Source organism: Lissotriton helveticus, chromosome 11 (genome assembly GCF_964261635.1).
Source record: "Lissotriton helveticus chromosome 11, aLisHel1.1, whole genome shotgun sequence".
Taxonomy (NCBI): domain Eukaryota; kingdom Metazoa; phylum Chordata; class Amphibia; order Caudata; family Salamandridae; genus Lissotriton; species Lissotriton helveticus.
The window spans coordinates 548,149,746-548,173,472 of NC_136072.1; the positions used below are offsets into that span (position 1 = coordinate 548,149,746).

The 23,727-nt window shown below is 42.8% G+C and overlaps 1 protein-coding gene across 5 annotated transcripts in view; it reads right to left on the reverse strand.

Annotated features, from left to right (window-relative positions):
• The window catches only part of CCAR2 (cell cycle and apoptosis regulator 2), a 399,374-nt gene that overhangs the window by 325,486 nt on the left and 50,161 nt on the right, over positions 1-23,727 (reverse strand). For all 5 annotated transcript variants that reach the window (XM_078666278.1, XM_078666280.1, XM_078666281.1 and 2 more), the window contains exon 3: positions 9,077-9,168. In XM_078666278.1, the coding sequence (XP_078522404.1) occupies positions 9,077-9,168 (92 nt within the window). The remainder of the gene's footprint in view (positions 1-9,076; positions 9,169-23,727) is intronic.

The window sequence follows — 23,727 nt, forward strand, 5'->3', positions numbered from 1 at the left end:
GCCGTATTAGGATGTGATACCACCACCTCCAAACCATTTGCATGAAGAAAACGTGACTCCATAAAGTTGCTAAGAAAATCAGGCGGCTTCAAAGAAGGTGCTGCCGTATTCCAAACTTCACAAAAATCAACAGAAGAAATTGAAAATGCTGGTCTTAATGCTATTATATTGTTGTATGGAGGAATGACAGGAGACAGCATACTACATGATATGAGACTTCAAACTTTCACTTCAAAGGCAACAAAATCAACACTACATGTGAAACCGGAAGTCTTGCCTCCTACAGAGGATGCCTGCAAATTTCATTCGCTCAGAGTAGATCATCAGGTGCAGCAGTGGATGGGTATTCATATGGATCCATTACAGTGGGGATTTGAAGTGAAAGATGGAAGATTGGCTCCCATTAGAATGAGTCCAGCACCAGCACTAGATCATTTATTAAAATTTGTGAAATGTGGCTGTATCAAGAGTCAATGTGCAACTCTGCAATGTAAATGCAAAAGACAGGGAATAGTGTGCACAGATGCGGGCACGGATTGTCGAGGAATAAGCTGTTGCAATTCCATGGAAGTGGACATGGACGATGATTGAAATTATACTATTCTTATACTAAGGAGTGCTGTTTGAATTTATCTCTTTAACAATTTTCATTTGGCATTGTCACATTGAGAAGGGCTATATTATCTAGTTGAAATTTGTTTATCCTTTTCAAATGATGTTAAAAAAATGAAAATAAAAAATAATGTCAAAACTATGTTTGACATATTAACATATAATTATTGTTGTTTATTGTATTTAATCCCAATTTTATGTTATAGTCATCGGAAACTATTTTTGATGTTATTTTTGACTTTCCCGCCCCTAAAAACATATACAATGATTCCACGCATATAAACAGTTATACCCTATATCTCAAATAATGGGGAGCCATTTTGAAAAATCCGCCATATTGGATTAACGCGTCATGATAGAGCGGTAGACTTTTGTGTTTTCTATGGAAATTTTCTATAAGAATCCACTCACAGAAATTGTATTGCAATTAGTTCTAGGTTAGCCCATTTTTTGAACTAATTTGACTAGACTAATAGGCTGCAATTGTTTTCTAAAGAAATAAATGCAATGAAATGAGCTTGAAGGCAATAAATGGAAAGGAATAGAGTTTAAAGACCTGTAAAGGAGACTTCTCCTTTAAGTAATCAGCAGCTCACTTTGACAGAGGAGTAGTGTATTCACCCTTGAACTGCTACCATTCCAATGAAATCACTAGGCAGCATGGTTGTCAGTTTATAACTTGAAAGAAAATCTCCATGATGAAGAACTAGGATTGTGGTCTTCATCATAGGGTATAAAGAATCACACTACTAAGCACTGCACAGAATGCGCAAAAAAAAGCGAGTGTCACTGAGAAAAGCCTACATCAAGACAGTAATGTGTGGGCTGGTGTTTGCAGGTGCTCATTATTTTAGAGGGACAAGAAGTCAGTACATTAAACAGATTGTAACAAACTCTACCTGTGACTACCCATTTGCAGAGGATCAGAGGCTGAGGCAGGGGAGCATGCATGCACACGTGCAAATGCTTTATTTGTTTAAATCACAACTTAAGTAAAGGTAAGCAGCACAGAGACAAGAGAGATTGTGACCCAGCAACAAATTTAAAGGCGCCATAGAGTTGAGAAAAAAAAAGCTTAATCATGTAGGACGCGTTATACTGTAACAATCAGCAACACTAGATGCGGGCATGCTGCTTTGTTCGATGACATCTGCTGAGGTTTTGGCATGTAAGTCATCATTTATCGGATGGTTCCTTTATTATACATATGAGGAAGAGAACCAAATGTTGCCCTAATTGGGCCTCTGCTACACCACAGCATCAAGTAGGAGACCCCTGCCTTCCATTGGTTCATTTAAAACATACACAGCTCCTCTATGCGGACGATGTGTTGTTTTTCTTACTGATTTGGACAGGACTGGCCTGCGGTTGTTGCGCATCATGCAGGTGTTCGGCGAGACCTCTGGCCTTTATATGAATGAGCGGAAATCTTCCCTTTGGGTTCTGGGCGGAGGGGGTGATCTTGGCAACTGGGCCTCTGCAGTACGGTTGGTACACAGTGGAATGAAATATCTGGGTGTGTTCCTCTCTGATTCGCAGCCGACTGCATGGGACAGAAATCTAGTGCCGGTGCGGAACAAGGTAAGCGAGGATATTAAAACGTGGTCCCATACGCCCCAATCTATATATGGTCGCTCTGCCATTTTTAAGATGGTCTCTCTCCCTCGTCTCTTAGATCAGCTACAAAATCATACATTTCCTATCACCCCAAGATGGTTCCGCCAGGTCAATGCGGCCTTGGGTCAGTTTTTATGGGGTGGTACCTGTTTCCAATCCACAGATCGTGGAGGGCTTGCAACCTTCGACATTCTCTCATACTATATAGCTTTGCACCTTTTGCTCCTTAATGAATGCTGGTACGGCGATAGGTTGGATCCGGCGTATGCAGTGGAGAGGCAGCTCATGGGGGATCACTCGCTGCACACACTCCTATATTCCGCACCCCTGCGGCGCTCCTTGCCTGTCGCCACCAGCTCATCTTCCGGGTCTGGAGACAGGCCTTGCGGAGGATGGGTTGGTGGAACCTTTAGACCCGGGAGACCCAGTTGTGGCAGAATGGACGCCTGCCGCAGTTGGAGGCCTTGCCTGGTTTTCGTGGTTGGGACGAGATTGGGATCTCCCCCTTGGGTGATGTTATGCGGGGGCCCGTGTTGAAATCGTTTCAAGACCTGCAGAGAGACTTTCATATGCCGCGCACCCAATTTTTTAAATACCTGCAATTTCGCCATGCTCTTTTCCCCAGCCTGGAGGGACTGGAGGAGCTGGAAGACTTCAGCCCGGTGGAGGCCAACATTTTCATGGGTGATTTGAAGGACCATAAGATCTAAAAAATGTATCAATCCCTGGTTATACATAGCTCCCCATCCCTGCAGCGTCTTTGTGAGGCGTGGGAGAGTGATGTGGGCCTGCTTGAGGAGGATGACTGGGTGGAAGCCCTTGCCTCCCCTCGTGGGGCGGCCATTGCCATGAGCCTTCGGCTTATCCAGTTTAAATACCTCCAGAGTATATTTCAATAGACTCAGGCTGTACAGGGCGGGCTTGGTTGCTTCCCCGGTGTGCCTACGCTGCATGCATGAAGAGGGCACTCTACTTCATACCATATGGGACTGTTCCGCGCTGGTGCGGTTTTGGTGGGGAGTGATGACATGCCTATCAGAGGTTTTGGGTTGGGACCTCCCTCGCTCACGTAAGCTGGCTCTCCTCCATGTTATGGATGATATCGGGTAATGTCTACAAACGTCAAATTATGCTCCTGGGCTTTACCGTTGCCAAGCGTGACATTGCTCGACCCTGGAATGCAACAGTTGCGCCATCCGTCTCGGTTTGGAAGACATGTCTAGATTTTTGTATGGGTATAGAGGCTCCCATCTTTATAGCGTTGGGGTGTTCCCGTAAGCACTATAAGATCTGGAAACGATGGGCGGACTGCTGGAGACTTGATCTGGAGCCTGTCCCGGCACGTGGCTCGAACCAGCTCTGATCTTCTCCCCCCCCTTTCTTTTTGTGTTGTGGGGGTTATTACGTTTTTGAATGTATATTCATAAGGTGGGATAGAGTACTTTTTGCTTGGTATTGTAGTGAGCATAGGATTGATGCTGTGACTTTATAATTAGACTTTGCTTGGTTGACAGTGCGGTCGGGTGGGGGAGGTTGTTGGTTTTGTTTAATTTAAAAGTCCCTTCAATATTGCCTATTTAATTCTATATGACAAAAATGTCAAAGCCATGATAACGTATAATGATGCTATGGAAGTCTCTGGGTTACAGAGCTCTGCTCTATGTGTTTTTTGACGAATAAAATAGGTTATAAAAAAAAAAAAACATACACAACTCACTCACATCTCTTATCCTGAGCTGTGCTGACCTTGCCACTCCAGAGGTTGGTGCTGCAGTGTCCCCACCCCCTCCATCCTGTGTGGCCTGGGCGGCCAGGGCAATTGGCACAATCAAAATTCTTTCACCAGCAACCATACGAGTCGGTGTGTTTACAGTTGCCTCTCTGCCATCACCAACAATTGTGCACCACAAAAGGCTGCAGTCCTGCAAATTCACGGCCCTGTGACTGAGTGGCCCCATAGACCAGCAGTCTAAATGCACCATCAGCCCTGTCCAAACTGTCCGCACAGGCAACAGTTACTCTGTATATAGCTTTCTCGTCTTACGTTCACTTTCTCAAAATCATATTTTTTAAAACAGAAAAAAAAAATAGAAATGAAAAGGTTGGAAGACAGACTGCCTGTTTCAGATCTTGGCAGGATGTGTCGGTCGTGGGCAGGCCTGACCAATTTAGTCCCATCATTTATGTGCCTCCCAGTTTGTCCCCCTCACCACATTGCCTGATCCTCAGCACAATCATTTTGCCTCCCTAGGCCTCAGTTATCTCATCACCTCACAAATTGTGTTAGGTTCATAATGACCATCACCACTAGGAGAACTGTAAGGAAAGCATATAGAAACTTCCTTGACCAAGTGATCAAAAGCATGCACCATGAAGTCAAGGACTTCCCACCTTTCTATAGCCGTTTACAGGTTCATATGTGGATAGCCACCACCTGAAAAAATGCTGTGATTAAGCTGATCGTTCAGCCGGAAGATTTTGCTTATGAGTTGGCCCTCACATTCTGCATATGAGGAAGTCGCGCCAGACAGTCTTTGTATCAACTTACAGCATCCTTGACAGTTTATATTCTTATCTGTTCAAGTAAGGAGGGCCGTCTAACCAAGAAGGAATTGCGCATTAAAGTAATAAGGACATTTTCATGGCTACATGGATCAACCACCCTGTACTCCGGGTCAGTGTGATAAATTGCCTCCTTCTGAAATGGAATTCTTCAGATTTGGATAGTGTTCAATGTGAGCCCTCCAAACGAAAAGTGAAATGCCCATCACTATGGTCTCCGAGGGCAATACCTGATAGAAAAGAAGTTGTGTTGAGGGGCAAACATGCTGAATCGCAGTAGTGTGTGCCAGAACATGGGCGATAAACAGTTTTGCTTACCCATTTTCTGAATGATTGCTCCAGTAGTCCTTAGCAATCATTTGAATCTACGAAAATTTAACACACTGGAGATCCCTGTGCCAAGAAAATATGGACCACTGTTGTGTGACATTTTCAACTGGAGAGAAAGACCACCTGTTCATGTGTTTAGAAGCCAGTTTCGTCTCAGAGGGAAATGCCTAGACTCCTGTGTGCTCAGCAGTTCTCCCCACTATTGCATCCTCTCCACTTAGAATGGTCCAAACTTTTTTGAGATTTATCTGGCATCCCGGGTGTTGCAGAATCCAGGAAGTTGTTTGATGCTTCAGAAACGGGGCTACCTGTATTAGTCACTTGTTTAAGTATCGTAAAAGTATATCTTCTTTCTTTTGAGATGTGCCATCACCGTCATCCTGTACTTAGAGAAGTTAGTGCAGCACATTACAGGGAGAAAGACATCAGCATGTATAGCTAGTGGATGTTACATACAACAAAGCAAGACTGCTTGCAAAAGTGTGCAGCAACAAGGATATTCAAGTATTTTCCTCAGCGAATTCTTTCACATATCAAAGTGGCCTTATTTTAACTAGTGGGGGAGGCGGGGGGCTGCACGCAGAGTAGTGTAGACTTAACATCTGCCCAATTCCTTTTTGCTAATTTGTCTGCCTCTTTTAGACCAGGAACGGGTCTATATTGCCACTTTCCTTCTTTCATTCTTACCCAAAAACAAAAATTAATTCACTTGCCTTCCTTGAGAGACGGAATGGGTTCAACCCCATGCTAATTGTAGTAAAGTCTGAACGTTTCCCCGCAGCCAATACGGATTAAAGTGGACAGATTTTTGTAAAAGTACTACCGGTGAAGGCAACAAAAAGTTCAAAGCATAGACATTCTGCAGAACACCTGTCTTTGTTTAGCCTTCTTTTGGATGGAGTGGCTGATTCTTGAAAAGAGAGAGGTTCCCCGTTTGGTATGTAGTGGAGGCTTCTCTACCACTGCTAAAGACTGAGGATCCCTTCCAGTTTGTTACCTTTTATCACAAATGAGTGCTTTCACCTTTGTGGCTTGAGTTGCTACTCGAGAAAGGTTGGGGCCTTAGGTGTTGTTATCCTTCTGATGTAATACTTGACTAATTGTTGGAAATGTAGATGACCATAAATTCCACTACAACTCAGTGGTCCAGTCTCTTCTAGAAGTAAAAATTCTTGAGTATGCAAGGATTGGAGGAAATGCTTCTTGATAGAGATCACCTCCTGGGGGATAGATATTTCCTAGAAGGCAAAGGAATGCTGCCAAGGTGCAGAGAACTAAGACAAAAAAACACGTAATAGATCATTATGAAAAGTAACAGGTTTATCTGTCATGAGAGGTGACAATGTCTTGTCTCAAAGATCCTTTTTATGGGAGCAAGAAATACGAATTTTCCGAATGAGAGTGAGTTGCACTGTAAGTCCGTAGCAATTGTGGTCCCATTTTTCTGTTGTTCTTCTGGCTCAGTGTCCTTGCATTTACATCCTGTTTCTTAAAATCATACAAAGGTGCAATCAATCCAAAATAAATTTAAGGGAAAGCAAAGAGAATAGTGTAAACCATCTCATTGGAGGTTAGTGACTGATTACGTATGGAAGATTTTCAAGAAGCATCCCCACTCCCATATAATTTCACACTGGAGGAACCCAGTATCTCCAACTGCGTGCCAAGTCTTCATCAAGAAGGTAAATAAAAACGCCTGACATTTGTAGGAGTGTTTCTTGGGTGCACCTGAGCAATTCAAGATGCACGCTCAGAACGGCATGCTTTCAATGTAATATCCATCAACAGTGCAATATTTAAAGGCGAGCCGGGAGGCCACAGGGTGCTAAACACATGACCTAGGACATTCACAAATTAAATGATAATTGTTGGTTAAATAATCAATAAATAGCTGTTAAACTTGTTATGAATATCAGTACGACCAAGGTGATGTTCTCTGGATAGGCAGAGCGAACAGCTTGTGGTTTGTAGATGCTTTAAAGTGAAACATATACAAAATAAAGATATCTAAATATATTATTTACCTCTACTCTGAGGTGGTGGGCACACATGGATGATGCTGCAGTTGAAAAGACAAGAACCCGCGGGAGCCACAATAGATTTAATTCCACTTTTCGGGGTGGATCGGTAGAACATATAGACTCTAGACTGATTCATTAGTAGACCTCTCCAGATCAGATGAGGTACACCCAAACTAAGTTTATATAACTGAGATAGGTTTTGTGTGTGAAGCTATTAATTGGCTTGAATATCTAAAATATCTTTTAGCTGGTGCCTTCTCAATGCACAGTAACTGTTTGGTCAAGTGAACAGTGAAGACCAAAAGCATGCACTTTAATTCATGAATTTACTTAGGTCACTGCGATACTATTTTCATTAAATCGCCATGCACCAGGAAAAACAAAGAGTTAGTCAGGTAATTGATGGCACCTGAATGATCAGATCAGGATCCTCACTGCTCCTAATTTTGTTTGCCATTTTCAATGCACCACTGGCAAGGTTCATAACAAGCACTCACAGATTGCGAACAGTCTCAGCGTAAGGAGGGGCTGCAAAAGTGTGCTATTGTGTGGCGAATTCTGCAGTTTTGATGATACCTGTAAGATCAAACCTAATTGCTATGTTTGAAGCAAATTATGTTTAGTATCAGGCAATTACATTAACCTGTCATAATCAGATGTACTATTGACTAATGCAATTTATTAATATATTAGTAGACAAATTAAAGGAAGCTCACCATTAACCCAATCCTCAGAATGTAGGTTTCTAAATAAGAGGAGGTAAATGTAGAATATCCCGAGAACCAAGCTCCAGATGGAGAAGTGTCCGAGACATAGACCTCTGTGGTTGGGAGGAGGAAACTCTTTTGGGAGGATAGGAGATCACCATCAACAACAGAGAACACCAAGTTGGTGCCTGCCCAAACAGAATAGCTAAGTTTATTTTTCGTCAGACTACTTGTGCCAGAAGAGGCAGGTTTCAGGGAAAGGGAATAATCACCACGGAAACATGAGAATGCAGAGGAGAACATGGGGATTTGATGAGAAGGGCCAGGCCCTGAAACTTTGTGGGTGAGCCATACAAAAGGAGGACCAATAGTGGAGGTGGGAGAAGGGTCAGAATTTTCCGGAATGTTCCTCCACCAAAAAGAATGGGAGGAGAGCGGCAGATAAAGGAAGGATGAGGCCTGTAATTATAAAAGCCAGGTTTCTCTCCGTAGAGATGGAGAATGGCAACACCTTACCACAGATCCTTCTTTCCAGCTAAGTGCAAAGGAAAAGGGAGAGGCGACTGGCTCCACTGTAACACCTTTCCTTACAATAAACCATTCTTTCCAGATGGAAGGTGCTTGAGCCAACAGGAATTACAGAAGTACCATTATTGAGAAGGCAGGGGGGGGCATATTCCCTGTAGACTAACGGGGAGAGTGATGTCATTTAAGTACAGGATAAAAAGTATCCCCAAGCCTCAGAGAATAAGTTATGACATGGGACTCATAAGCAAGGCTACATTGACAGAACACAATTACAGGGGGGGAGGGGGTGGGGGCTAGGAGCACGTCTAGGTCAAGCATACAAGCTCCCTAAATGTACATTTATACACGTAAAACCTGAAAAGGAAACAGAGAAGGCAGTGGGTCGGGAGGGGTCTAAGCAAGCAAATTCTGAGGGGCGGGGGGAGATTGTTCGAAAATAAGAGCTCTCAAACACCCAGGTGGGTGTCATGCTTCATCATCCGGCAGCTCCTCATTGGGCCAGGGCTGCAATATGCATATAGGTCATTGTCTTTCACTGAAAAAGAATGAGTGGGTAACAAAATGACAAAGTTCCACACAGCTAATTTAACTGTGCACCTACCCGTTCCCCTGTGATGAGGAACAAACATACATCCTATCTAACCAGACTCATTAGCCAAACTGCAAGATAGTTCATCAAGAAGTAACAATGTGACATACCTGCATGTGCATTGTATTCTGAGACATGTCTTGGCCCATGGACGAATTCATATAGCTTGGTGGAGGTCCCAGCAGGGATGCAGGTTGATTTCCTTTAAGAAAAAAAAGGCACCTTTCAGGGTTAGGGGAAATACCTATACATTCCTATACAAAGCAAAGACGTAGAATAAGTAGGGGATGAAAAGGATGGGATCCGAGGGCACAAGAACATCCTCTTACCTGTCATCCCACTCTTCCCTCACTATTGCCAACACAAATACCTGGAAATGTTGGGATGGGTCACAGGAGTCAGAAAGTCCCTAACTGGACCAGGCACCAAAGGAAGAGGAACAGAGGTGGAGGACTGAGGGTGATCACACGAATACTGGTGGAAAATGCAGTGGCAACTGTTCCCCGAGTAGTTACCAGTTTACTCAAACTTGATCACAGATACAGTTTATATTAGTGTGTCAAGACCTGAAAAGCAGGAAGAAACACCAAGGAGAGCAAAGCATGCTTCTTCTGTGCACCCAGCTGAGCTAAGTGAACAGCTCCCTCCGCTTGTAACTTGCTTTTTGAACCCTACATCAGCATGACTTGGATGCAAGTAAGACCTGCCATTAAAACTTTGTCACAAGACACGAAGCTTCTGTAAATGACGAACAATGTATTTACAAAGAGATTGACCTCAAATAAAAACCACAAAAAAAACACAGTAGGCCTGAAATGATGAATCCATAAAAACCTTCTGAAGAGCAAGGACGCAAAAAAAACACGATTACCATAAATTGGGAGCAAAAATCCCAACATCCTTTAGGCACTAAGAGCACATTCAAACCAGTGATCCTAGGTGACTGACGTAAATTTCAGATTGGGCCCTTTGGCTACTGATCACCTGGCCAGAGTCTCCAAACAGTAACCCAACAGCTTTGTTCTGATCAACAGCAAGGCATCGCCGGCTGCCTTCAATAAAACATGGTGTTGGAAGAAGCTTTCATGCTTGCAGTCTTCTCTCTATAACCCAGAGAAAGTCCAACTGTTCAGTGTAGTATCAAAAGATTAAGTGGTACTCTGAAATCCACGGCTGTTTGAAGGAAAAATCCCAAGTCAAACATTAACAGAAACCTGAACCCATGGGAACAGTTCGAATATGGCATCCACAAGCATACAGAAACCTTTTAATGATTGAAAAAAGTCAACAATAAAGTGCAAGGAGCACAAAGAAATTTCAAAACTCTTCACAATTTCCTAATCTTTAAAGAAGGAATGAAGGCAATCATTATGGATGAACTTCTAAATTGCAACTGAAAGTGGTCAAAATTAACAGTTTCACTTCCTATACTTCATCAGCCACAAGATGCAAGAAAGAAATTAGCAGATGAAAACTAATGATCAATTGACTCCACAGAACCAATCACATACCAGTAGCTGGTAATTTACCCATTGATCATCAGAGCGAGCCCTCTATCTGTATCACAGTATAGCACTAGATATATCTAAATTGCCTTAAAACTGTTTGGCCCGACAATGATATGGAACAGGTTAGATAGGCAGTCTCTTTTCCTCCGGGCAATCTGACAGCTTCACTGTTCTGCAGACCTTAAATTTGATGCACTTTGCAGTCAATAAGATTGAAGACGAAACACCTATTCCATAACATCTGCTTTACTCACGGCCAAGATAGGATTATAGCTTGGCTTGTCAATGGGTTGTGAAACTGCCATTCCTGGCAATGCCTTTTCCGTCACCCAGACAAACATATCCATAGGAATCCTGGTCGATGGTTACAAGAGTTCAGAAATGGGATTCACTATTTATACGGGGCTTGCACTGTGATGCGTCTGATGAATAGGACCACTCTAAATGGCAAAACATTGTAAGCTAGTTCAAACCAATTCAAACAATGTCCCTGATATCAGGGAAAGATAAGATGGAACCAAATGAGCTTATAAGCGTGTGTGCCTTCTAATGAGGATGGCTCACTTGTCTCAGGAAAGTTTATGTTCAGAACCGAATCATTAAGACCTTTAGTAAAGAGGTGAGTGAAGATGCCTGAGAGCAGAATGCTCCAGGACAGATATATAGTAATGTTTGTTGCAAATTATACCTAAAGGAAGTGTAGGCCAGTTCAGAAATGTTTGCTTAGGCATTTTTAATCTCACAGAACCGCTCAGAAAGGCGTTAGAGACGCCAGATTCAGAGAGGGTCTCAAGAGAGAAGGCAAACTCTGAAATTTTGACAGACTGAACAAAAATGCAATTGAGGTTTTATGAAAATTCTCACAGCACTCTTCTAACTCTTTTGGGGACCATTGGTCACAGACAATGGTAAATGAATCGGAGACTTTACCACCTTTCACACAACTCAAGCTTTAAAGTTTTATTGGCATTACATGTTGAGGAATACAAAACATTAACTAGAAATACAAGCATTTGCAATGCAATAGGTCTCGCATTAGGAAAGTTTGAGCTATTGGTCTTGTAAATGACAATTATTTTATTTATGTGTTGGTTTTGAAAATAGCTAAATTAATAGCTCTGTCATTTACAATGCCAATAGTTATAACTTTCGCAAATGTGACACCTATAGCATTTGTTATGCAACATGTTTTGTATTTACGTGACTTAGATGTATTGATATTACAAATAACAATGGCTTTTAATTTTTTTAAATAATTAATACTTAAATAAAAGTGATTGTAATTTATAATGGCAATAGCTTAAACTTTTGTAAATAACTTTTGTGAAGATTATGTTCAGTGTATTTTATTGTGACGAAAATCCAAGAACAGATGTGAAATATTAACATCTTTTTGTGACATTTATAATAAAGCTTGAAACATTGAGAGAACATATTTGAACCAGTTGTTGAATGGTTGCACATATTGATGCTGTGATGGCGCGGAGTGATGTTGTGGTGGCGACAAGTGATGCTGTGGCGTTCAGTGATGCTGTGGTGACGACGAGTGATGCTGTGGCGTTCAGTGATGCTGTGGTAGCGCATAGTGATGTTGTGGTGCCCCTGAGTGATGTTGAGGTGCCCCTGAGTGATGCTGTGGAGGCCGTGAGTGATGCTGTGGAGGCCGTGAGTGATGCTGTGGAGGCCGTGAGTGATGCTCAGAAATAAAGACGAACGTAAGGCCTAGCACATTGAAAGGCATTCAACCAAACAGATACAAACCCTGCACAATACATACAAAAAAATGCATTTCATGTTGGTAAAAAAAGAAAAACAAAACAGCAATCCTTCCTGTTTAGTTTATTTTAAAAAATATCCCCGTCGGGTGAACGTGTTGTGTTTCGAAAGCACTTTGAATGCATTTGTGGGGGCACACAGTGATTGCTGGCTGTTATAACGAGGCAACCTATTTTGCATCTGCTATAATGTTTATTAATGGAGAGGCACCTACTTGGTTCAGCCCGCTTATGTTCAATGCAGCTGGGAAACATTATCCAGAGCACTGTTGTGTCTTCCGATGCAGCAAGGGAGGCGCTTTTGTTTGATAATGCATGGGGTGGTCTGGGTTGTGGCTCATATGCGGCTGGGTAACAACGAAGTTGGAGGAAATAAAGGCAAGCGCCCTGAACCTCCTGTCCGATTCTGGAGGGTTGGCATGTAGGATCCTGCCATATCGATAGGTGCACTCAGTTTCTTACTGAAAAGTAAACTTGCAATGCCAGCGTTTATTTTTTATTTACTAAAGTTACAACAAAGTCGTGCACACTGTTAAAGAGGCTCCTCCCTAGCTTCACTAACTAACAACTTTGCTTGCTTTGCCTTACACACTGAGGGGTCGAGTGCAGACGGGGTGGATGTGCCGATAGACATGAGTGCAGACTGGGTCCCGTAGGGTGAACACTTCATTTAAAAACACGGGCAGAAAAACACAGGCAGACAAGCTCTTGGCATTGCTGTGGGGAGGGGGGGAGGACAAATGCGAGACACGGCCTGGCGGCCGTGAAAAGTGTGCTTACACCATCGTCCATGGTGTTTGGGAGAGGAGGGAGGGGGGTGGAGGGCGCAGGACGAAGGGGAGAGGTATGAATGAGCTCAAGAACGCGGCCGCAAAATGAAAGTAAATAAACGCGGCCGCGAAATGAAAGCCTTTGATGCAGCAGGGGGCAGAGCGGATCCCCTTGAAGTGAAGCTGCTGGCAGCACCACGCTGGGGAAGCAACAGATGGCTGGCTTTGATGTGGTGATGCGAGGCAGGCAGGCAGATCGAAGCGCGTGCACGGGACACATGCACTTCTGGAAATCCGCATTTTTTGAGAGCTTAGTTTAGCTCTTAGTTTAGCCCCAATAGTCTCGTCCTGTCTATTCCTTGCGGAATGGGATAGGCGAGACCTAAAAAGGCACATATTACTGAGTTTTAGAAACTATATAAACATCGGGACCTACCCATGGCCTGATACACAGCACTTGTCTGAGAACAGGCGTTTTAAGAACGTTTTTTCTCTCCGCTGTATGTTTATCGAAACAAATAAAATGTGCAAAACATATTGCATCCTCACTACCCAAGTCTACAACTTGTAAGGGTTTCACACCCATGCATCTTTATAACACTTTATGGTTAATGTTTCCAGTTTAAATTTTAATAACTGTCTTTTTGATAATCTTGTAACAATAGTGGTCTACTTTTCAGGTTCAGGGTGACCGCAAATAAAAGTGTATCTGTTTTCATCTTCATTTGAGCATATTCCCCCTAAACTTGTCTTTGCATTACCAAATTAGTGAAAGGCATATTTAAATTTACACAATCAAATTTGTAAACAGAAGTTGCAAGCATTTATTCCTCCTTCCCAATATTTTCATTCATTCCTATTAAAGGGCAAATATTACTTAGTTGTTAGAGATACCACAGTGTCAATTGATTTATGTGAGCGGAGTTCTTTTTATTAGTGTTATCACAAGGTTTCATCCATTTTTGCTCATTTTTCATTTATCCATTATGCAGTTAATTCTTACAACAAAGGACAGAACAGCCGACACGTGTTTCGCCCTGTTTGGCGAGTCGAGCCAGGGCTTTCTCAAGGCTAGTTTATAGTCTTTTTTTCTTTTTTACCAGGCAGCAAAGTATGATGTACATTCATAAACACATGGTGATGTACGCATCATCTATAGTCTTATTGAAATTTTCAGATGGGCGACACCGCCGGACTCAGCATGTAGGAATATTATGTGGTGTGGTTTTGAGACCTCACCATGTAATAATGCCACCATCTTCATCATGTCCATTCAGGTTTCTTTAACAAAAAAAAATACCTCCATTCAGTCCGGGGTTTACGTGGCACAGAGCCGTCAGGCATAATCGTTTAATTAAGTATAAACCATCGAGAAGTACCAAACAAACATGTATGAAGCAACAGAGGGACAGAAGAGACAACACGGACAAGATGCAGGGGCCTGAAGAAATCCCCTTTCTTTTGGAACACGCTAGCACTGTTGGGTCGGATCTCTCACGCGAAGAAGTTTTTCTCACCCGGTGCCTGTATAATGTGCAGACCCTGCTTCATACGATTGCCCATAGTAGGCTTAAGGCACTGGATAGTTTGTTGATCTGATCTTGCTTGTGTGGGCGAAGAGGAGGAGCAGGGGGCAATAGCCATGGCTAAATGGATCAGGAGGAGGGGGCATGGGTCTCCCTGACAAAGTTGTATTATTATGCATCTCCGCTACAGCACTCTGCACTGTGGGTGACAGAGGAGAACAACTGGGAGAAAAGGCTATTGAGGGGAACATATGGAACTGCGCCCGTGCTGGAGTTGATGATGATTGGGGCAAGAGTACCGGGGTATTTCCCTCACTTGGTGCAGCGGACTGCAGCGATCGGGGATAGTGATTGGCAGGGTCCTGAAGAGGCCGCCACCGGCAAGTGAGCGGAGAATACGATCAGTGGTATCTTTTTAAAAGTATTTGTGAGACTATGTCCATAGCTCGCTTGTGGGAAGGGGGCTGTGAGACACTGGGGGATATATACCCAGGAGAGGGTTTTGTTACGTTGTGAGCTAGTGCGCATGTGCCATCCTTCTAAACTTTGCTGGCTAAACTAGGGCTTACCTTAACCTAGCCCATGCCTTCTCGCCACATCCCTCGATGACGCTCAGCAAGCATCACTTTTTTTTTTTAGCTCAATAAATGTTATTGGTTTTGCAAAACAATACAAGGAAACAAAACAATACAATACAACAAAACAAACTAAAATCTCATCATAGTCAGTATAGATAGAAGGTAATTATTCTGTTATTGCTATTTGGTCACTGGTTCCTACAAACGATATCATTTGATACGGCAGGTCTAACATACCACAACAAGTATAGGTCTCCTATTGAGCGGCCAGATGTAGTATGGATACCAGAAAGGCATTTGGATCAGTCTATGTAGCGTCAATGAAACCAAACTTGGCAATTGTAACAGTATATCTTCTATATTCATTTTGTTATAAAATAAATAACAAATAAAAGGAAGAATAAGAAGGAAAAAGAAAAGAACCAGCTCGGGGTTAAGGGGTACTCTCATCGACTGTATATAGACCGCAATGCTTCATCCTTACAGCGCTTGGTGAGGGAAGAAGTAGCCCAATCTTTATGTGAGGAAATGTGAAAGCGCATTTGAGCGGAGTAGTAATGCCATTTTCAAGGTGGTTTAAAAGCCATAGAAGCAGAGTTTAGAGATTCCCACATTTTCCTGTGTCTAGGTTTCCAAGTGGAGAGTTGGAGGGTAATGTTATCTACTCTTCTCATGAAGGTTAACCATTTTAGCCATATTTTGAATGAGCTATCAAAACTTTTCCAGTTACACAAGACTATTTTACATGCCAGAGTCAGCATTAGGTCAAGCAGAAAGCGGTCATCATCCCTTTTTAGTTCAGGGTCGTGGAAACCAAATAGGATATATGAGATCTCTTTGACTGGGGAGATATTTAATGTCTGGGCGATGTATTCAAAGACCTTGTTCTGAAAGTTTTACAACAACGTGCAAGTGAGAAGCATGTGTGGTAAGTCATCTCTTTGAGAATTATAATTCCAACATTGAGGAAACTGGACAAGCTTGAGTTTATGAAGTCTGGTTGGAGTCCAACGGGTCCTGTTTATGATCATGTACTTTGTCTGGGATAGTGTGGGGGATATTTTGTGTTTGAAAGGCATCATATGGATTAGATTCCAATCAAGCTCAATTGCTTTATTATTTGGTTCAGCTTCCCATTTCTTTTCATTGAGCATATGGTTTTTACGTAGCTCAGGGAGTAAGAGCCTGTAGATTCTTGAAACCATGTGTCCAGCATTTGACAATTGGGTCAGTTTGGCAGGGAGCGAAGGGGGAGAAGGATTAGTAGCCAGCTTAGAGATCTGTACTTTAAGTTTCAGTAAATTATAAAAACAATGTCAGTTAATCCGCTCTCTCTTTTAAGGACAGAGAAGGGACTGGGGGAGGTATCTTCATATAGGTCTTTGATCAAATGAATGCATTTTTAGACCAGTCCCTCCAGTATATTGGTTGTCTGTCTATTTTTTGTTTTGGCATTGTACCAAATCGCCATCGTGTTTGATGCACACATTTTTGTGTTGGATTGTGTATAGCGGCATACCAGAGCTTTCTTAGTATTTTGATTGATGTACTTAGAATGTGGTGACAGAGACTTGCATTGTCATGATTTCCGGAAGTGGGATATCCTTAATCAGATTTCTTTCTACATCTAACCACTGGGGTCTGTACTCAAGCTTATCTAGAAACCATGCAGCTCCCTGTTTGCAGAGGTAGGCCGTTTGGTAATTCTTAAAATTCAGTTGGCCTACTCCTCCTTTGTTCTTGGCAAGTCAGAGTTTTCCTAGGGAAGTCCTTGCTTTCTTCCCCTGCCATAAAAAGTTACTGATGACCATATTGATTTTCTTTAGGAAAATGTCTGAAAGTATCATGAATAGCATACTAATGAGGTAGTTGGTAAGAGGAGTTATCGTTTTAACTGTTTCTATTCCACCCCACCAGGTTAAGAATTGGAGACCACCCATCTAGTGGATCTGTGATTGTTTTATGAATAATAATGTTGTCTTCCTCTAGGGTAGAGATACGGTCGTTTGAGAATTTTATGCCTAGGTATTTCATCGTACCTGTCTGCCAGGCCAATCCTTACTCCTCCAAAACCTCTCTACTAGCGCATAAATCAAGTAATTTTACTTCCGTTTTGTCCTTGTTGAGGGTGTAGCCCGATACTTCAGCGTAGTCATGAATAGATCTCATGAGAGCCGGGATAGTGATGGCAGCTTCCTTGGAGACCACCAATAAATCATCTGCGTAGGCTGAGACCTTGAAAGTAGTTTTGCCGAAGTCTATGCCGAGGATACTCTGGTTTCCTCTTCGATATTGAAGGAATGGTTCGATTGCTAAAAGAAAAAGCGATGGAGACAGGGGGCAGCCTTGTCCAATCCTGTTTGGGATGTATGTATAAGCTTGGCAATGTGTTGTATTCAGTTAGATAAAATCATGAAATATATTCTACAGTCCAGGTTTATCAGGGAAATTGGTCTATGGTTCTTTGTTAGGAGAAGGTCTTAATCCTCTCTTGGGATGAGCGTAAATATTGCTTCAGCTGGAATACCAGTTATTTGTTCAGAAGAAGCGAAGTGGTGGTATAAGAGTAGCAATGTCTTTCTTAGGTGTTCACCAAACGTCTTATTGAAGGATGCAATATACCCATCCGGACCAGGTGCTTTGCCAATTTTGAGTTTCTTAATGACAGCTTCCAATTTGATCGGGGTGTTAATAGAGTCTCTTTCTTGGTCGCTTAAGGAATTAAGTGATACCCCATTGAGATATTTCTGAATGCTCTTTGATGGATCACGCCGGAATTGGAGTCTTACAGGTTTTGGTAAAATTCTTTAAATGTATCGGCGATTTTATTTGGGTTTTGTATCAATGTTCCCTCTAATTTTGTTCCTCTGTGTGCAGCAATGAAGGGTCTCTGTGCACTGCTTTCAAGGCTTTGGGCATCAGCTCATCATGCGAGCATGTACTTTTCTCAGATCCATGGCATTCAAAGAGGGCAAGGAGCCCCCGAGTGTAAAATTGTAGTGCATGAGGTAAATTGTTGGGGGGGGGGGGGGGGGGGGGGGGGGGGAACGGGAGGCAAGTCTATGAAGATTTATAATAAAGAGTCAGAAAGACACTTATTCTGTTGATTTTAAAATAGTTCAAGAAGAACCAATGTCTCCATTCAAAACAGTTCTGTGTTGTTATGTTGAACATTCTGGATGCAGTTAAAAGAAACCTAGTTTTCATATATATGACTTGCTACCACTGTTTTACATTTTTGTTGATCCATTAATAACATCTTAAAATTACCCAATTCAGTGATGGTGATTTTATCGACCGTTAATGGAAGAATGGGGTGAGTGAGCCATGGCATGATTTCACCCTGTTGATTGTCTATTAAATTCAGATTTCAGTTAAGCATGCTTAGCTTACCAAGGTACCTCAACAGGTTTTAAATGGATTTTGGTTCATGATACCATGCTTTCAACCAGCAAAAGGCTATTTAAAGATGAGAAAGAAAGAGCGAACTTTAACAATTCAATGTAAACGGAATTTAATTATTATATGTTTTAACACAATGTGACATAGTAGTAATATATGCCAAACTTGATTAATTTGGAGAGCTTGCTTCATATGTGACCTTAAAGTGATATCCTGGGTCTATCACAATTACCCAGAAAATTAGTTAAGCCCTCTTTCATGGACCTAACATCTGAAATCAACTGAAGGCAATGGGGTCGGAGATGGTGCATCCCATTTCTTCAGTAGGGAGGTTTTCACAAGCATGCAAAGAGTGCAGATGATGCACTCCCTTGCCCCTTTACCAGGGACCACTCGCAAGTAAATGAAGGAGAAGTGTGAAAAGTCTAAGACTGGATTCCTATGCCAGGCTATCATTCCAAACCCGTGAGAGCAAATGGAGAAAGTTAAATGGAACGAGTATACGTGTTCCTTAGTCAGATTCATGTGAGGTCATACCACAAATTTTAATGCGATTTCAAACCTATAGAGATATTCTGTGAAGGAGATAAGCGGAGATCCTACCCCTTCACAGGCCATTGAGGCCTCAAAGACCATCAGATGGCCATGATCTAGTTAGGGTTTGTTTGCAGTGTCACATTGTTTCAGTTAAGCTGAAATCTGAAATAATGTACAAAAGTCCCTTGATGAAATCATGGTAAGAGACAAATGAAAGAAGAGTAAGCAACTCTTTAGGAGGACATCCACAATCCTTTGTATGACACATTCTTTGGCGCCAGCCAGGCTCCACCAGGAAGGAGGGAACATGGTAGGAGCAGGTGATTCTATTTTTTTATTCAATGTATTATATTGATTTTATAAACAAGACATCAGCATTTCTGTACAAGGTTAGCCACTCAGTGTGTACAACAGTGTTCAAAACACATGCTTAGCTAACCCCACCCGATGTGGTTTAGTGAGAACGAGAAAAGAAAAAGATGAAAAAAGAGAGCAGAAGAGAAAGGAGTTAAAGAAAGGTGCAAGGCAAGTTCTGTGGTTGTGAGGTGTGTAGGCCCGTGATCAGCCGCCACGTCATTTGCTAGCAAGTTAGGGAGACACGTCGGTCCACCCGCTCCGAAGGGCCCTATTGGTTGCGCTCATTTGTATTCCTTTTACCGCACTTATCGGGGGGCATTTAACGGGGGCAGGGGTGTGTGTCACCAGGGGCTGATTGGTTTCATGGGGGTTCGTAGAAGTCTAGGTAAGTGTTGAGTGATCTACACATCCCTTTGGTAGCTGGTTTCCAGGGTGAGTTCTGTAGTGCAATGTTGTCCGCACTTCTGAGGTGCGTAATCCAGTTGAACCAGCCCTTGTATGAGGTCTTACTTGAGTCCTTCCAGGATTTTTTTCTTCTTTTGACTGGATGGTTCAGGCCATTTACGTTCAATGACACATTTTTAACATGTTTAACAGAAGGATTCATTTTTGGGGGATTTAATTGACGGTGCCAGATTCGTATTCACCCATAAAAAAATGTCAGAATGCAGACATGAAATACAGACCCCCAACTGTCGAATAATTCAGATTGTTAGGGGAGCTACGGATAAGTGTAATGTTCCCCTATCGGGATTGGGACTTAAGTGAATGTAGAGTGATTGTACTCCCTTTACCACCGAGAAAAAGAAAATGAGAAAAATATATGCGGCCTGAAAACAGAAGCCTGAAAAAATTTAGTAAACAATTTTAAACATGGACACAGTCTTAAACCAACCCTTCCCTTCCCTCTTTCACGCCCACCCTCCCCCTACAGGCATGCAATTAGAGTGGGCACTCCACCTGGCAGAATCAATCAAGTATCCACTTTAACCTTGCATCAAAGGGTGTGGAAACAGCCTTGCAGGTACAGTCATTAGCAGACACTCCTATGACAGCAATACCATCTCCTTGAACCCTAAGTGAGCATACAGTCCAGTACGGTTGTTCCCCACCCCGCAATCCAAGACAGATGCAAGGTTCTGGTCCCCTGCACTCCCAAAAGAGAACAAAGTTAGGTGTAACCCAGATATCTCGTCATGGATGCCGATTCACCTGTAGCATCATGAACCCATGAGACTCTGGATCCTTCTTTGTACTTGCAAGCAGTTCACAAACCATGAGCTGCATTCATTTATAATTAAAAAAAAAAGGGCAAAACCACATGCACTTGTTATTCTTGAATGAGAGGTACAGCAGATTTCCTCAATAGTACAGAATGAAGGAGGGCGGGCATAGAACTTGATACTGAATGTCTTCGGAGAGCACTGATCCCTTTATGTGCAAGAAATCTGGTGGTTATAACTGTTACGGTTCAAAATGTATTTTCTTGCAAGTGCCGAATTGTATGCAGCATAACATGAAACTAAAGGCAAAGGAGGCAGTTTAGAATTTAGAAACAGTTGACCTACAAAAAAAGATGCAAACTATTTTGGGATTCTTCTCAACTCGAGTGTCCTTTTACAACTATTTTGAGAGCAATAACTGTGGAACAGCTGCTGCCTTGAGCACAATTTCTATGATGTAAACATGAACTTACCTGAATAGTGGAAAAAAGTATCATGACTAAATCATTCTTAGAGACCTAATTAGCATTATAAGAAGGTACAGTTTGGTTTGGGCTGTAAAGACTGTTTACTCACTCCACTATACGTGGCTATTAACACCATTTGGGGCAGAACCGGTACCAGCTTAAACGCCAGCATACAGCAATTATTTGCCAACATGTGACCAATAACATTTGGTAAAGTGCCTAGCATGACTGTGTTTAGGGGTTGGGTAACTTCTCATCCACACGATATAGAAACGAAATATTTTCACTGGCAGTTTGCAAATCATGCAGCAGACCATGGATAAGGTGGCAAGTTCATATTCATACAGAAAAAAAACACAAAGTAGCCCCAGTAGCCCAGGCCATCATTTTAGTGCCTATTAAGCATACATTCATTTACAACATGAACTCCTCAGGCAGGACATATTAACTCGAGTAATGCTTTTGTTACACTGTATCTGGTAATAGCCATCATTGCTTCTACTTAGTGTTTAGATTTTTACATCTCAACCATAACTATCACAGGGGTCAAACGAGATTATGAGTACAGCCCAACTACTGCACTTCTATATAAAATCCAGCATCTTGAACAAGAGTTGGTGGGGGGAGGCAGCGGAGGAGGAGAGGTCAGTAGGCCAGTATCACTTTTAAAACTCCTCAGCCCCCCATTACACACTACCAAGATTTGGGCATAAGGATTAGCAAGAAGTGAGACTGAAGGCTTTTGCTAAGAGCACCTTTAGGGGGCAGGCCACTCTGTACAAGATTAAAAAGAGAAGCAGTAAGTTTTCTTGAATGTGTACTGTAGTTCAATAAACGAAGTCTCAGCATGCTTCCAATGTGAACATTTCTACAAAGAAATGAAGCATCACATTTGCTCCTCTGATGCTTTTGCACCCGCCTTTGTGGTTTGGTGTGTGAGAAAATGTATTTTTCAAATATAGTCTGAAATGCACTTGTGTTGAAAAATGCAGACTTCATTTTGCATCCAATGTCTGAAATTCTCTCCTTAACCACGTTCATTTTGTCCAAGAAATGGGAACCAACTCAGGAAAGGAAATGGAACATCCCTAAAAGAGATTCCCTTTTAGGTTGAGTCAGCGCACATGCACTGCTCTGCGAAGCATGCTGTATTCCACCTGTGGAGTTTGGCCACACCCACCGCCTTTCATGGATTCCTTTTTGTGCCTTTCGAGCTGCCTTACTTTTGTGTGCTGAATTGGTGCCATTTGTCCCTCCTTTTGATGCGTTTGTCACGCCCATGGTGACTGGCCCCAATACATGGGTCATTTCGCTTCAGGCCATTTCTCTTACTTGAGGCACACTTTTTTTTAATATTCTATCTTGGCCAGAACACGAGCGCTCGGGTTTCAAGACGCTGTGCGCTTCACACATGCAATCGTGTTTCGAGTTCCTGTGTGCTTCACACATGCAATGGTGTTTCTGCCTGTAGGAGCATTGACGACAACAGGTGGCTCCTTCACCACCATCTTAGATTCTACTTTGTTTGTTCTTTGCAAAGGGATAAGAGTGGCACACTGTGCTTCGTTTTCAAGCATGGACCTTTCAGAGGGGGAGGGGGGGGAGGGCTGGTGTGGGACAGCCTTTGAACCCAGGGCCAAACACTACAAGCTGCACTCACAGCTTCCTCCATTTAAGGAACGGCAGAGCTGAGCGCCGCACTTCAACACAGCATGACAGCACGCCTTTATTTTTGCGCTGCTTTCAATTTAAATTTATTTACATTTAAGGAGAGGCAGACTGCCATCCATACTACAGATCCCGAGCCTGCATTGTTCTACCACTGGCTGTACTATTGTGCCATGCTCCAACCTGCATTATGTCACAACCCTCCTCATTCATCTGACCCCAGGACAGAGCAGGAATGGGCCAGCACTGCGCCCTGCTGCTGCACATCTGGGCGCCACACACGTGTTCTCTCAGGGTGGGTGACCCCCACCTCTCCCCGCAACAACGAGCCGTGCTTAAAGGACTGCTGGGCTTGTTACACGTATTACGGAGCCTCAGTAACAGCTGTGGCCTGCTACCCTTGCTGTAAAGTTTTGCAGCTCAGCTCATTTAATTACTTTGCCACCTTTAAAATACCCCCGTGGGACCTAACACCCCTCACCCCCTCCAGCGCAAAGAGATTCAACACCCATCCATCGTTTGTGCTTGGTACTTGGACTATGCAGTCCTGCCACTTCTTGCACTGCCAGCTCCCCAAAGAATACAGATTATCCCATGGTCATGAGAAGCATTACCACAAGTAAACACGTAGGGTGCATAGTATTATGGTGTGCATTGCCTTGCCAGGTTATTTCCTATACCCGAACACATTCTTAGGTCCGCATTGTCTTTCTGGAGATACACAGAACCCTATTTTGCACTCCCTTATCCTTTCCAGGCTACCCTTCTCACAAACCATTCTCTCTCTGCTCCTCTCAAAGCAACCTTGTGCCTTCCAGAATAACCCCTTCAGCATAACTATTGATCTTACACTACATCACTATCGACTGCTTCTCCTCCGACCAACTCATTCTACAGAGTCCCTCCTGCTTCTCCTCCCATTCAAAACAGTCCTCCCAGGTCTTATCCGA